The sequence below is a fragment of the Mustela nigripes genome, chromosome 16 (genome assembly GCF_022355385.1).
Source record: "Mustela nigripes isolate SB6536 chromosome 16, MUSNIG.SB6536, whole genome shotgun sequence".
Lineage (NCBI taxonomy): Eukaryota > Metazoa > Chordata > Mammalia > Carnivora > Mustelidae > Mustela > Mustela nigripes.
The window spans coordinates 50,584,229-50,597,977 of NC_081572.1; the positions used below are offsets into that span (position 1 = coordinate 50,584,229).

The following is a 13,749-nucleotide window of genomic DNA, read 5'->3' on the forward strand; positions in this document are numbered from 1 at the left end:
AGGAGACATGAAGTCGGCAAAGGTACGTAAGTAAAACTCAGTAGAAAATGCTGAAGTCCAGATACAAGTTTGGGAGTTCTCAGCACATGGTTGAAACTCCCAGAGTGATGACATGATTCAGGGATTTTATCGCGTGAGCAGAACACTGGGAAACCAGCATCCGAGGGCCAGTCAAAGCAAGACTGAGTGGCTGAAGAGACATAACACATGGCCGGAGAAGTAGAGGAAAAAAACACGGGAGAACGCAGTATCTGAAAGGCAAGAGAAGAAAATATTTCTGGAAGAGGAAATGGGTCAAGCATACGGATTTTGAAGAATAAAGTCACCAGGCACACTGAACTGAGAGACGGACTTGAAACCAAGTGGTCTCGGCTGCTGACAGCTTGGATCTCTCCGTTCTGTTTCTCAGCGGCCCCTGGGGACCCATCGGCCCGCTGGACCCTACATACAATTCCTTAACTGTCCCTTTCCACGCTTGAAAACATTTCTGGCAGCCAAAACAGTCCTCCAGCAATTTGTTCCTACTTGCCTTAAGACACTTATACATTTATCGCGTGTTAAAGTGACATGCTCGTGTCATTACACATTTCCAGAGTAGAGACCATCTGTCATTCTGCACGCGCCCGGCACAGGACCCACCTCAGTGACTGACTGCCGGATGACCGAGCGAGAGAGCTACTGCCTGAGGACATGGGAAACAGGTGACAGAAGTATAAAGGAGGCTACTTCAAGTCACGTGGCATTTGCCTGTCAAGAATCTTTTTCCCCTAGGGGCGCCTGGGTGGCTCAGTGGGTTAAAGCCTCTGCCTTCGGCTCAGGTCATGATCCCAGGGTCCTGGGATCAAGCCCTGTGTCGGGCTCTCTGCTCCACAGGGAGCCTGCTTCCTCCCCTCTCTCTCTCTGTCTGCCTTTCTGCCTACTTGTGATCTCTCTCTCTGTCAAATAAATAAAATCTTTAAAAAAAAAAAAAAAAAAAAAGAATCTTTTTCCCACTAAAATGGCCAGACCCGGACTAGAGAGGCAGAGTGCAGGCCGCGAGGCAGCGAGGCAGAAACAGTTCGAAACTGTGCTCGGGCAGGCTCCTTGGATCCGACGGCGAGCACGCCACATGTTTGTTAGTGACATTTGAGCCACTGTAAGTAACAGATGAAACCAGTGATGAGATGGGAAAATGCTGTAATGATTTTTTTTTTTAAAGGAAAGGATATCGGCAAGACCAACAGCAATGCCGGCCGGTATTTGAAAATGTTTTCTTTGAGACAGTTTGCTGCCCCTTCAAAAGAGACTGTTCACAAACAACAGCCAACCCTGGGCTCGTCCTTTCTTCTCTTGGATCCACCTTTATTGATCACAAAGGGTCAGATCCAGACGTACAGCCACCTGGCAGTCTGGGGCTCCCAGCCCACACTGTCCTGTGACAGGGGCAGGAGGCAAGCCGCTGCAGAGCACAGAAACAGAGCAGACAGGGGGACGACCCAGATCCGGCAACTGTCGCTGCCATCCCTGATGCGCTTAAGATGATGGAGAAGCGGGCCCGAGCGAGTGAGTGCCGAGGAACAGAGCGCGGATTAGTGTCTGGGGCACGCGTGCATGCTGCCCCAGAGGGAAGGTCTGTGGGCCACAGAGCTGCGTCCTACCCAGGAGTACCCAGCACGCAGGCGGTGACACTGCCAGCACAGAGCCGCCGGAAGGCTGCTGGCACACAGGACCTGGACCACAGCCTGAGACACACTCGCCAGGCGACCTGCCCCGCTTCCTAGATGCCTGCATTTCCTCATCTGCACACCAGACACCGCTACACTGCAGGGTATAGGGCTGTCCTGAGGATGGAAGGAGCTTATACGGGCTTACAAGTCCCTAGCGCTGTCTCTCTCTATAGGACTCGAGCTGTTTGCCACCATTGTGACTATTACTGTGTCCCTGCGTGGTGGACGGATCACGGCTGCAGATGAGTGCTGGATGACTCAACCGAGATCCAGAAAGGCTGTGCCAGGGCAGCAAAGGGGACTGCACAGCACAAGCACAGACTGCCTTCGCCTGTACGTGGGTGGGGAACGACAAAGGTACAGCAAGGGAACAGTCTGGCTCAACGGCAGCACATTAGAAGAGACCTTGATATATATTCTGGTACTAAGTACACTACAGCCTAACTGTGTACTGGTTACCAGAACCCCTCATAGAGTCTTAGAGTCCCTTAATACTAAGGGATGCACTTGGGGGAGATCATACCACCCTAACACACAACCTACTGAAAGGCGGAGCTGTATCAGGTGGTTCTCTGTGGAGAGCACGAGCTGGGGACAAGCACGGGATGAACCGCGGACGAAATGGGATGTTTCCAGAGGGAAGACTTGAAGGACATGACTTGTCTTCAAATGGTGGAGGAGAGGTCATGCAGAGGAGGCCCAAATGGATAAAACTAAGACCAGTGGTAAAAAAAAAAACCAAAAACAAAAAACTGTGGAGAGCGAATCTGCCCCCCAAAAGAGAAGTTTCCCAGGCCCCGCACATGTTCAGAGAGAAAATGAGCAGCTTCAGCAACAGCACATTCCTGCTGTCTAGCAGGCAACCCACGAATGGGCAATCGAAGAAATTAAGATCAAATGCCGCTGGAGCCTGCAAACTCAAGGATGCAAAAGAGGCCAACACCAGAGAGAGCATTATCAATGCAGGTTTTATTTGGGATTCATGAAAGAAATCCCACTTACCCATATCAGAGTCACCTCCACCAGAGGAGTTCAACTTACGAAAAATCTCCTGCTTCTTTGATTTAACCATGGGAGACGTGTTTTCAAGCTTGGTGAAGAAGGAAGGCAAGTAGCTTATACTCCCTGGCGAGCGGGAATCATTCCTGTGGGGACATAGTCGTGTCTATCGTTAGATCTGTTTTGTCATGTGCCCCTAACCCCGGGGACTTCCATAGTGTTTGGGAAAACGACCACTTCCCCATCTCGTGTGTGTGGTGACAGCCCCACATCGTATTTCAGGACACAAACACATGAGCACTTGCATAAAAACAGGACAGGGATGGAGATAATCTAGAACAGAGATTCTTAACAAAGGCGGAATAAGCAGCAAATGATGTTAAAAGGAAAACTTAGAAACAGCCCACCCGCCGCCATCTGCCCAACAGCACGGACACTGGCCTATAAGCAAGCGCCACTTGCCTATAGAACAGCGAGCCCGTACCTAAGCAATCAAAGCTTGTGGACGTGGACAGGAGAGCTACAACGCTCTGAAATAAAACCGCCTCCATTAGAATCATTTCAAGCCTCCCACTAGAGGAGCTGTTTCATATAAAAGATTTCACAATCCATTCGCAACTTCCTACACTAACACATTTTAAGCAAGCTTTTTCTTTAACAGCTCAAGACCACCAGTGAGTGGTCTAGCTAGAGCCGGAGATGACAGCCACGAACAGGTGGAAGGCTGCAGATGACCTAATCTGGTCCTGTGGATTCATTCAAATTCAGGGACTCCTACTACACGTCAGGAGAGACAAATACGCAACAGAAAAATAAGGAAAATGTGGCCCTGTCCGCAAAAAACTCACAGACTTAAGGAAAAACATGTAAACGTATAATTAAAAGTAACATCATCCCCTTTCCAACAATGCATTTTCTTCATTTCATTGAAAGGTGCCAACACCTATCTGCCTGCTCTGAATACGTACACTGCGGAAACAGCTCAGAACCCATGGGAAGAAATGCACCAACTGTGCAGTGAGACCCTCCCTCTTTATCTGACCACAGGCAAATCCTGTACTGACCTTTCCAAACATCGCGGGTGCCAGACGCCAAGGAAACCACATACATGGGACTGAAAGGCATTACAGGGACAGCAAGTGGTGGACAAACAGAAGAGTAAGGGTGGAAAGGCAGAAACGAGGCATGGCAAGAAGCTGCTCAGAGGAACTCAGATGCCAACCTAATCACTTGGAGCTTGAGTCCACGAGTTTTGGATAAAGTGCTCTAGGGGAAGTGGACCAGGTCAGGGCCAGATCAAAGGCTGCTAATCCAGAGAGGAATAAAAATTGAAGAATTCACAGGGGTCAGCTTAGGAACAGGTAAGAAAAAATATGGGAAGCAGTTACTTCCTCTCATGTACAGTCCACAAGTCTTGGTACGTCCCAAGCACTCAGACTGTGGTTGGACCACGTGGACAAAAAAGGTTTTTTAAAAAAACAGATCTACAAAGTCTTAAATTTCAAGAAGAATAATGACCAATTTTTTCCCCCACAACCTATTTATAAATATCAGTTTTTCATTAAAATCCAGTAGCACTAGATCACCAGGAAAACAGAGACTAGAGGATCCTTCAGGACTCCTACCCTGACACACAAGCGTAAGGGAGAAGAGGCATAAAACACCGCCTGTGCATGCGTGCACACACACACACACACACACACACGCACGAGCTGCTGGCCGGAAGCAAAGCGGGTCTCTCACCTCTGTTCTGTGGGCTCGGCTCCTCTCTGAGACAGTAGCAGCATGCTATCCTGTTTCTCATGCACAACTGGAACCTGGGGCGGGGAGATGGGCTCGTAGGACTCGGAAGGGACGTGACTCCTCTCCGGGGATTTTCCGGGCCTGATATTGTACCACAGAAAGTATTAGATTGTGCTCCTACGGCCCATCTATGAATTACCCGGAACAGAAACTAATTCATTCATTATTCAGGAGAAGGAATAAAAGTTGTTAATTTATATCAGAAAAAAGTTGCCTGAGGTTTTCACTACATATGCCCAGTTACCAGAAAGTCTGCTGCCACTGCTTTATAGTCAAACCGGGACAGTCAAGCTCTGCCAGGAGGTCAGGACCACTACAGGGCTTTGGCACCAGATCCTGCCATCCCGCCCTTGGCTGCTACTCCTGCGAGCCCTGCAGCCTTTCACTGCTTACCGGGTCTTTCCCCCATTAAAGGAGAAAGGACTGGAGTACCAGACTGAACCCTGAATGCTTGTCAGGGGAGTCCAGAGAGGCTCGAGTTATGCCCTTGTAGGGCTGAGTGGTTCTTTGCAGGTTAATGGTCTTTCTCTGGCTACCATGTTGGTAAGAACAATGTGAGAGACACACAGTGTTCAGACCAAAAAAAGGGTTTGGCTCAGTGATTATACACTTAAGAGGCACCTGTGACCTTTGAATATAATTTTATTTGGGTATATGCCCTGCCACCTCCTTTCCTGATCAACCCCATCCAATTTTTATAGGTGCCCATTTCTAACCATTTTTCTTCAAGTTCTTTGGTGGTTACCTCTAAAATTCTAAAAAAATCTTACATTTTTCTTGATTTATCAAACTTGAAATAGTATTTATCACCTCCCTCCATGGAAAGATGAAGACTCTGACTTTTGTTGAATGGACATTAAAATGATATAATACCAATTGCCCAGACAGTGAATATTCTAAGAATATACAGAGGGAAAACCCTCATTTGTATTTCCCAAGGCATGAAGGTAAATCAATCTTAGGTGTGAGTAATGAATCCCTTACCTTAAAGGGGATCTGTAGAGAGTAACAGTTAAACATTGTTTTACTCTTGGGAAATATACATAAAGTTTGAAATAAAAACCATACCTTCCCCTGGCTTTGTCCACAAGATTTTCTGGAGAAACCCTTGACCCTGGTCTTTGATGGTGGACAGACTGAGACTGGGATTCTGGGCTATAACGGTTTGATGTTTTAGTCCGCACAGGTGTGGAGACCAGAGCAGATGGCGAATTTTGGAATGTAGAAGTGGGAGGCTGCTGGGGAGGCTGTGAGGAAACTTGATTTCTAGCAAAATCTTGTGTGATAATTTGCTGTGAATGAAAAAAGAAGGAGTTGGTTAAATCTGTTGAGGATGTACGTGACAAATAACGTAGCATAAAAAACCTGGACATCTTTTTTATGATTCCCTCTCTGTGAAATATGCCTTCTGCATTGACCAAAAAAGGAAAAATTAATGAACAACTTACACAGATGTGATCAGCAAGTGTGATCAGGCGGTGGGTCCTTGGCACCTGGCCCACCCCGTCAGCCTGTGAGGAGGCAGGCAGCTGCTGTTGTGGGGACAGTGGTTCCTGCTGGGGTCGGTAGTGATGTAATGGTCCTTCATACTGTCTGGTGGCTTCACCTAACGGAGGACAGACAGATGTCTTACTCAGGGATGCCCCGGCCTTTCACTCATCAAAGACTGAACATGACTCAGAGGAGCGCATGCGAGGGGTGTGGAGCCCATCTCTATCCAGAATTCCTGACTCTAATCTCGAAAGGAAAACTACGACGGACTGACAGAGATCAGAACTAGTACCGAATGCCCTGTGAAAGTGTTAAGAGGGGAAACAAAATATCAACTATTTCCTGTATCATTAGATGTAAACAAGGAGTAATCAATCAAAGCTTAAAACCAACTTTTCAGGGGCACCTGGGTGGCTGGCTCAGTGGGTTAAAGCCTCTGCCTTCGGCTCAGGTCATGATCCCGGAGTCCTGGGATCGAGCCCCGCATCGGGCTCTCTGCTCAGCGGGGAGCCTGCTTCCTCCTCTCTCTCTGCCTGCCTCTCTGCCTACTTGTGATCGCTGTCTGTCAAATAAATAAGTAAAATCTTTAAAAAATAAAAAAAAATTAAAAAATAAAACCAACTTTCCATTAGTGCAGTTTTGCACATCTCTAAAGCAGACTCCTATAAAGATTACTCTAAACCAAAACAAACAAAACCAAGTCTTCGGTCACATGGTCCAGACAGATCATCAGAACCAAACACCAGGTGCAGATACGAAAACAGGTCAGCCGGTGGCTAAAAACCACAGACCTTCCGCTTGGTTTGCCTTGGCCACGTCTTGCTGATAGGCCTGCAGCTTCTCCTGGGGCGGCGCAGGGGAGCTAGCAGGGCTGATCACCTCAATAGCATCGCCGGCGGCTTCATACCGATGAGAAGATACTTTAAGAAAAGTAAAGAATCTCATTTTAAAACGAATCCCGTGAAAAGTTGCAGAAGTCCAAACTCTTCAAACCTATTCACATATTTTTGGTTTTTGTTCTCTGAAACGTTCAGCAGTAAAAACCAAGCACCCCTCAAGGCACTGGTATCAGCGGTCTGCGAGTCTTCCTCAGGCTCCTAGTCTCTATATGGAGTAGGATTTTCTGGAACTGTGTGGCCTCTAGGACCTTGAGGTGAGGCAGGCTAGGGAACGGCCTGCAGCATTCTCCCGGAAGCTGAAGAGCACTGCCACGAGAAGGACACTCCTCAGAGGAGGCTGAACGAATCAGAGAGTGGATGTCCACAGCTCACCATTTCCAGTGACTAAAATTCTGGGGGACACTCAGCTGTCAGAAAAACTGTCGGGTACCCGACTGCTTCATTACAATGATGACTTTAAAGCTACAGATGAAGTAACATTATATAATAATTTTCAGAAATCATCGGATTACTGCAGACAAAAAGTATTACTCCAAATGGTTTTTCAGCAGTTACACTGTGGAAAAACACAGAAATGGCAGGGGATGTCCAAAAAGAAGTAAACTCACCCCCCTAGCAGAAAGGAAGTCCACATCAGGGAAGGCCCCTCTAAGCGGAAGTTCCCAGGAAACCCGACTGCAAGCCGATGCAGTGGAGGGCAGGGACATGCAACCTCCTGACTTTAGAGTGTACTCGGCTTCTACAGGCTGCAGAGTCTGGGGAGACTGCCAGCGGCCCAAAGGGTCCCTGTACGACTGGCTGGATCGGCAAGTGTCATCGATCAGTGGATCCTGCATGCAGGTCTAGAAGCCTGGAATGAGCTGTGACCAAGCTCCCACCCAGATCCTCCAGGACCCAACTAACAGCCCTGTCTTCCCACCCCTTCACCAGGCCATGCAAGTTGTAATTCGCTGGGGTCTAGTATACTCAGGAGGTCAGGAACCCGGTGACTGGGACAGAAATGATCTCTCAGGAACTAAAATAACTATTTTCAAAGTAACTTAAACCACTTCTGACTTCGGTATCCACTGGCATTCATGACCGTTTATGTGCCCAGCACGCTAAACCTCAGCACAACCAACATACAGTCACTAGGAAGTCTGAGGCTAACCTGTGTTCACCTTCAGGGGGAGGGAGGCCCTAAAGGGAAAAACTGGAAACCACACTGAGTAACAGTGAACAACTGTGGACTTCGTGCATGTCACTTAGTGGTAAAAACGACAGCCCCACTCAGAACAGACGACAAACCTATTTTCAGGCCTTCAGACTCCTAGAGTTGGTCCGGTTTGTGATGTCAGCTGAAAGTGGCTGCTAGTCAGACTAGAGCCGTGTGCCCCAGCATCCAGTAAGCCACAGGCTGGGTGGGTCACCAGGTGTGCTGGTGACCTCCCTCCGGGCCTGCTCCTGCAACGACATCCTCCCCAAGCTAGCACAGTCTGCACCTGTATTATCTGTTCTGCAAATGTTCACGCTCCCAGACGAACAGAAGTTTACTGTCTATACAGCAGACTACCCACCTGCACCCTTCTTTCCAAAAAACTCAGCCATGGGGTAGGTATTTACCAAAATAAGTTACAAGTAGGCCTGGGGGTAAAAAGAATTATGCATTGCATGCTAATGTGTAAGAAATCTCCAACTCTCCTCAATTTCATTAATAAACACCAACAGAGAGATGCCCACATACGGTTAAATCACTTCAAGGATTAGCGGATACTTGCTTAAATACCCGATTCTTCCTTCAGGAATTCCACACAGAATTTAGGTAGTTGTTAATTCTGAAGGAACTCTTCCAGCATTTTACAGTAGATTTGTGAACTCTTACGGACTCACAGGGCAGACATCAAAATGACTAACGAACTTGCAATGGTAGAGGGCAAACTGGTGGTCACCAGAGGGGAGCTGGGGGAAATCAGGGACACGGTGGAGGGTACACTTATGACAATGCGCACCAAGTCATGTACCGAAGTGCCTAATGACTACGTTACACACCTGAAGCTAACACGGCACTCTATGTTAACTATACTGGAATTAAAATAAAATTTAAAAAGTTAAAAAAAAAAAAAAAAAAGAATTGCATGAAAACAGTTTTAGAAAATGAGCACAGAATAGGACATATGCATAAAGAAGGAATAAAAAGGACCAATACATGTACAGAAAAAATTTTTTTAAAGAACCATCTTGCAGAAAAGAAGTACCGTAAATACCAGTCACCAGTAATACAGTGATCTTGCTTTTTAAAAATCTGTGTCTTAGAAAATGCTTACGAGGCTTTGGTAGCCTCTCTGACCTTCCAGATGCCCAAAATTGACCACGAGCTCTGCCCTGTCTACTTTGCAATTTTACCTCCATAAAGGACACAGAGTGTTCACGGGAAATACTTTGACAGGCATACTTAAGAAACTGAAGTTTAAACAGTCGTGACAAAGAGCAGAAGAGACATTTTTGCACTACTAACCCATAAAACCTTTCCATTACATTTACCCGCAGATCAGGATTTTCTTTGTCATATTGTTCTGCTTTACCTATGGAATAAAGTAATTCTTTACTCAGACAGCACATTGCAAAACTCCGATGGAGATACATACAGCTACTAGAAGAGTCTGAACTTTGAGAGCCACGTTCCCTCGCATCCTTGTCCGAGGCAATCTGCCGGGTGATGATCACGTCTATGAAGTTAGCTGCAGTAATGGTAGTCTTCCCTCGGGTCCTTAGCTCTTCCTCATATCTGGACTTTGGAGGCGGCCCTTTCTCGTTCCCAGCCTCAGAGTAAACTACTGAGGAATGGGGCTGGGGCTTGCCACTTGGAAAGGCTGCAGGAGTGTACAGACACTGAACGGGTCTCTTCTCCGCCTCCAGGCTTTTCTGCTCTAGCTGCTGCTGCTCACTAACTGCTGCTGACCTGCTCCTCAAATTTTCTTCTAACCTGGAAGCTTCATGCTTACTCTCTTTAGTTTTGGAAACCTCCATCTGGGGGGCAGAGGCTGCGGCATCCACAAGGGCAGCCAGGGCATCTGCAGCGGTGCTGTAGCGGGAGGCCGGCAGGCCTTGGCTTATTGATGGGCCCCCGGCGGGCAGCGGCCTGCGAACAGAAGCAAACCACACACAAGTCCATGAAAGGCAGGCTCTACGGGGGGCGTGCTGGGGCGGCGGAAGGACCAGCTGCAACGACAAAACGCGTCGGGCGGGCAGTGGGTGACCAAACCGCGGCGGTCACGCACTTACAGGTGTGCGGCAGATGCCAGAGACCGCTCTTCTCAGCCGAAACGCACACGGGGCACTTACATGATTCGGAGCTGAGCGCTTGGATCCAAGGGTGTAATGACGCTGGTTCCATTGGTTCCCTGGAACACGCTGGGTCTTTGCTGCAACATGGTCTCCTGGGCTCTCACCGAAGGGGACGGGGAGCGGACATATCCATGACTGCCGGGTCGGCCTGGCTGTTCTGAGCCTGTGAAGGCCCAAAAAAGAAATAAAAAAGCAGAAGAGAAAGAAGAAAAGACAAGCCATAAGGAAGAAGCTAGAGTCAGCGACATCCAGGGGCTGTTCATTTCCTCATTTTCCTAAACAGGAAAAGAAGCCTGATACCCTGCTTTTTGGCCTTCTGATAAATATGTTCCCTGAGAGTTTCTTAATGAAGATGTAATAAAACCATACCCTTAACTCGAAACAAAAACATCAACTATCATTTACTGTCACTTCCATTTATGCCACAAGGGTCCACCTTAATTCCTGAAACAAAGTAACGCCAGCAGCCACACAGAGCGGATCCTCCCACAGCAGGGGCTGAGTACAGGCTCCGCCCGTACATGGACCTTGGTTTTGAAAACCAGAGCACAGTACCGTACATGGATTTCCCTGACACTTTTCTCCTCTCTTGCATCCTTTACCGGAAGAACACAGCACACGATACACAGAACGTACGAAACCTGGGTCAGCACTTCCTGTTCCTGGTAAGGCTTCCGGTCAACAGGGAGCTGTCAACAGTTACTCTAGTCAGATATTCCAGTGGGGGCGTGGGGGCGCCCGAACCCCTGAGCTGTGCAAGGGTCAGCTGCCCTCACGCCAATCAGACAAGCTCATCTCAGATTCTTCTCAGATTCTCAGATTCTTCCTTAGACCAGGGTGTGCAGATTATTTCCAGAACCCCGATCGGTGCAGCCGTCTGAGTATCATGACGCCAGCAGCACACTGTCGCCAGCCCGGGGTCTGAGCAGTTGCATCCCTGCTCTGCTCCCCCTCTGCCCTGCTCCGTGAAGGGTCTCTCTCCGCAAGTGCCCCCCAGAGGCTCAGCTCCATGACCTACACTCGCCAACAGCTGACACAGTTTTGTCCACTGGCCTCAGCTGCCCCACAGCAAAGCCACAGCTCGGACTCGGTCAGCACTGCTCACTGGGAAGATCTCACACTCCTTGTCCGCCCCCTCTGTCCTGTGTCCTCAGAAGAGCTGGCCGCTTGCACACTCGCCCCTACTACCCTAGCCCGGACCACCTGGCGCAAGCTTCTCAGCCATTTTCTCCCTTCCAAGCAAATAACCGCTGATAGAAGCATTTCTGTGTTTCTAGAAGAGGAGCTACTATCTACATTTCGTACCTCCGCAATGACTGTCCCTACTTACACTGCCGCTGACGATGCTGAGAGCTGTGTTTCTTCAGACTCAGCAACAGAATGTTTGTCAACTTTTTTAAATGTCTGATGGAGAAAATGGTATCGTATCATCTGGAATCTGCATGTTATTCATTGATGGGATCACGAGCATTTTTAAAATACAGTTCCTACCTGGGCTTTAATTACATCAGTGTTCGTGTTTTTACACGCTTGACATATAAGCAGCATTAGGACGCCCCCTCACAACTCACTGAAGCCTTCCCTGTGGTCACTCAGCAGTATGTCTTACTATACACAGACACTACGTTATAGCTCAATGTCTCCAGGCTTTGCAACCACTGATTTATTTAACATAAATCCTTGGGAATGATGTTTCTGGGTCAAATACGAAGACCAGCTCTGGGCCCCTGCTCTGTACTGCCACCACTTTGATGTCAAGGTTTGCCCCCTATGAGCGTGAGCGTGACAGCCTGCCCGCCCCGTGCCCTTCAGTTCCACACACACCTCTCTGACCGAGTCTCTGGTCCTGTGCCTACCCCTCTGGCGCCCCTGCAATACCGCCCACAGACTGACCCACCCCCTCCCCACACGGCACCGTCTGGAAATCGCAGCCAAGCCAGAGTCGCGACCCTTGCAGGGGACTCCTAGGCCACCACGTCCAGCCTGTCTTTCCTCCTAAGGGCCAAATCTGTCTGTCGGGCAACACGGACACAAGAAGTGCTCTCCTTTCACTGAAGGAACAGAATGCAAAAGACAAATCTACCACATGTCAGAATAAATGTTCCAGAGACACATCCAAGTATGTCTCACAGGGAAACTCCTTCCCTAATGTGCAAGACCTGGCTTGCGTCTCGGCCCATCCTGCCCCCCCCAACCTCGAGCTACCGCATCACCATCACTTCCCTCCCACCCTGCCCGGCAGCACACATCTCCACCAGCAACTGCAGACACAGCCTCCCTTTCCTCCTGGTGCCAGTACACGCCCCTCTAGGGCTCCAACCCACCTCCAGCCCCTCTTGTGCAAATGCCCCTCGGCACGGCACCAGCCTCCTTGCCAAGTGGCAGCACAGGTTAATTCCCAATGTCACCCGACCTTCTCTCTGTACGGCATCTTCCTCAGACTCTAGCCCCACAACACATCGTGTGTCTGTGGCTGGGAGCCCCTGCTCGGCCTGCTTTTAGCTTTACTGAGCTCTGCTCCTGGTATCTTCAGCCCCAATTGTAACCAACTGCCGGGGCCAAATCAAAACGCCGCCTTCCTCAGGAAAACCTCAGTTTCCTGTTCAAAATTCATGTGCTGCACTTTCACTTGTACGTCACTTAAGGTGTGAGATTACTTTCCGTCTCCCGATTCCTGCCTCTAGGATCAGCTCGCCGCCCTGCCCTGCAACAGGAGGCCGGACGCCCATTCCCACTGATGACCAAGGGGTGTCTGCAGAATGAGCAACAGCATGCTGCTCACCTGACCGAAGGTAGAGGTCCGAGGACGCGGCCGCAGCGATCCGCTCCCGCTCCTTCTCCCGTTCCCGCTCCCGTTCCCGCTCCCGTTCCCGCTCCCGCTCAGCACTTGCTGCCGCTGCGAGGTGCGTCGAGTGTCCTGTAAAACACAGAAATCTTCAACTTAAAGACAAGAACACTGACCTGTCAGGTACAAACAGCTGTTAGATTTTTAGTGTCTAGAGACGTTTCAAAATGCTTCAAACCTAAAACGGAGACCATTTGTTAAAGAGTCTCGGATTATCAACTGACACCTAACACAAGCTTTTGGGACCCAATATTTCTGGTGTATCCGGTGAGGGATGGCATGTGAGAACTACACGAAACATTAAGTGGAAAACAGCAGAGCAGGGGCACCTGGGTAGCTCAGTCAGCCGCTCCTGATTTCTGCTCAGGTCGTGATCTCAGGGCAGTGGGCTCGAGCCCCATTTCAGGCTCCAACCTCAAGCCAAGTGTGCTGGAGGTTCTCTCTCTCCCTTTGCTCTTTCCCCTGTGCACTCTCTCTTGCTCGCTCTAAAATAAATAAATCTTAAAAACAAAAAACAAGGGGCGCCTGGGTGGCTCAGTGGGTTAAGCCGCTGCCTTCAGCTCAGGTCATGATCTCGGGGTCCTGGGATCGAGTCCCACATCGGGCTCTCTGCTCAGCAGGGAGCCTGCTTCCTCCTCTCTCTCTCTCTGCCTGCCTCTATGCCTACTTGAGATCTCTCTCT

General features: G+C 49.1%; 1 protein-coding gene across 17 annotated transcripts in view; it reads right to left on the reverse strand.

Annotated features, from left to right (window-relative positions):
- NCOR1 (nuclear receptor corepressor 1) overlaps positions 1–13,749 on the reverse strand; it is a 154,708-nt gene that overhangs the window by 7,336 nt on the left and 133,623 nt on the right. For 14 of the 17 annotated variants that reach the window (XM_059380628.1, XM_059380640.1, XM_059380641.1 and 11 more), the window contains 8 exons: positions 13,005–13,139; positions 10,220–10,385; positions 9,523–10,016; positions 6,791–6,919; positions 5,957–6,114; positions 5,577–5,800; positions 4,449–4,589; positions 2,709–2,851 (listed from right to left, as the gene is read on the reverse strand). In XM_059380628.1, coding sequence (XP_059236611.1) covers positions 2,709–2,851; positions 4,449–4,589; positions 5,577–5,800; positions 5,957–6,114; positions 6,791–6,919; positions 9,523–10,016; positions 10,220–10,385; positions 13,005–13,139 — 1,590 coding nt within the window. The remainder of the gene's footprint in view (positions 1–2,708; positions 2,852–4,448; positions 4,590–5,576; positions 5,801–5,956; positions 6,115–6,790; positions 6,920–9,522; positions 10,017–10,219; positions 10,386–13,004; positions 13,140–13,749) is intronic. The other 3 variants (XM_059380644.1, XM_059380643.1, XM_059380633.1) reach the window with 2 other exon arrangements.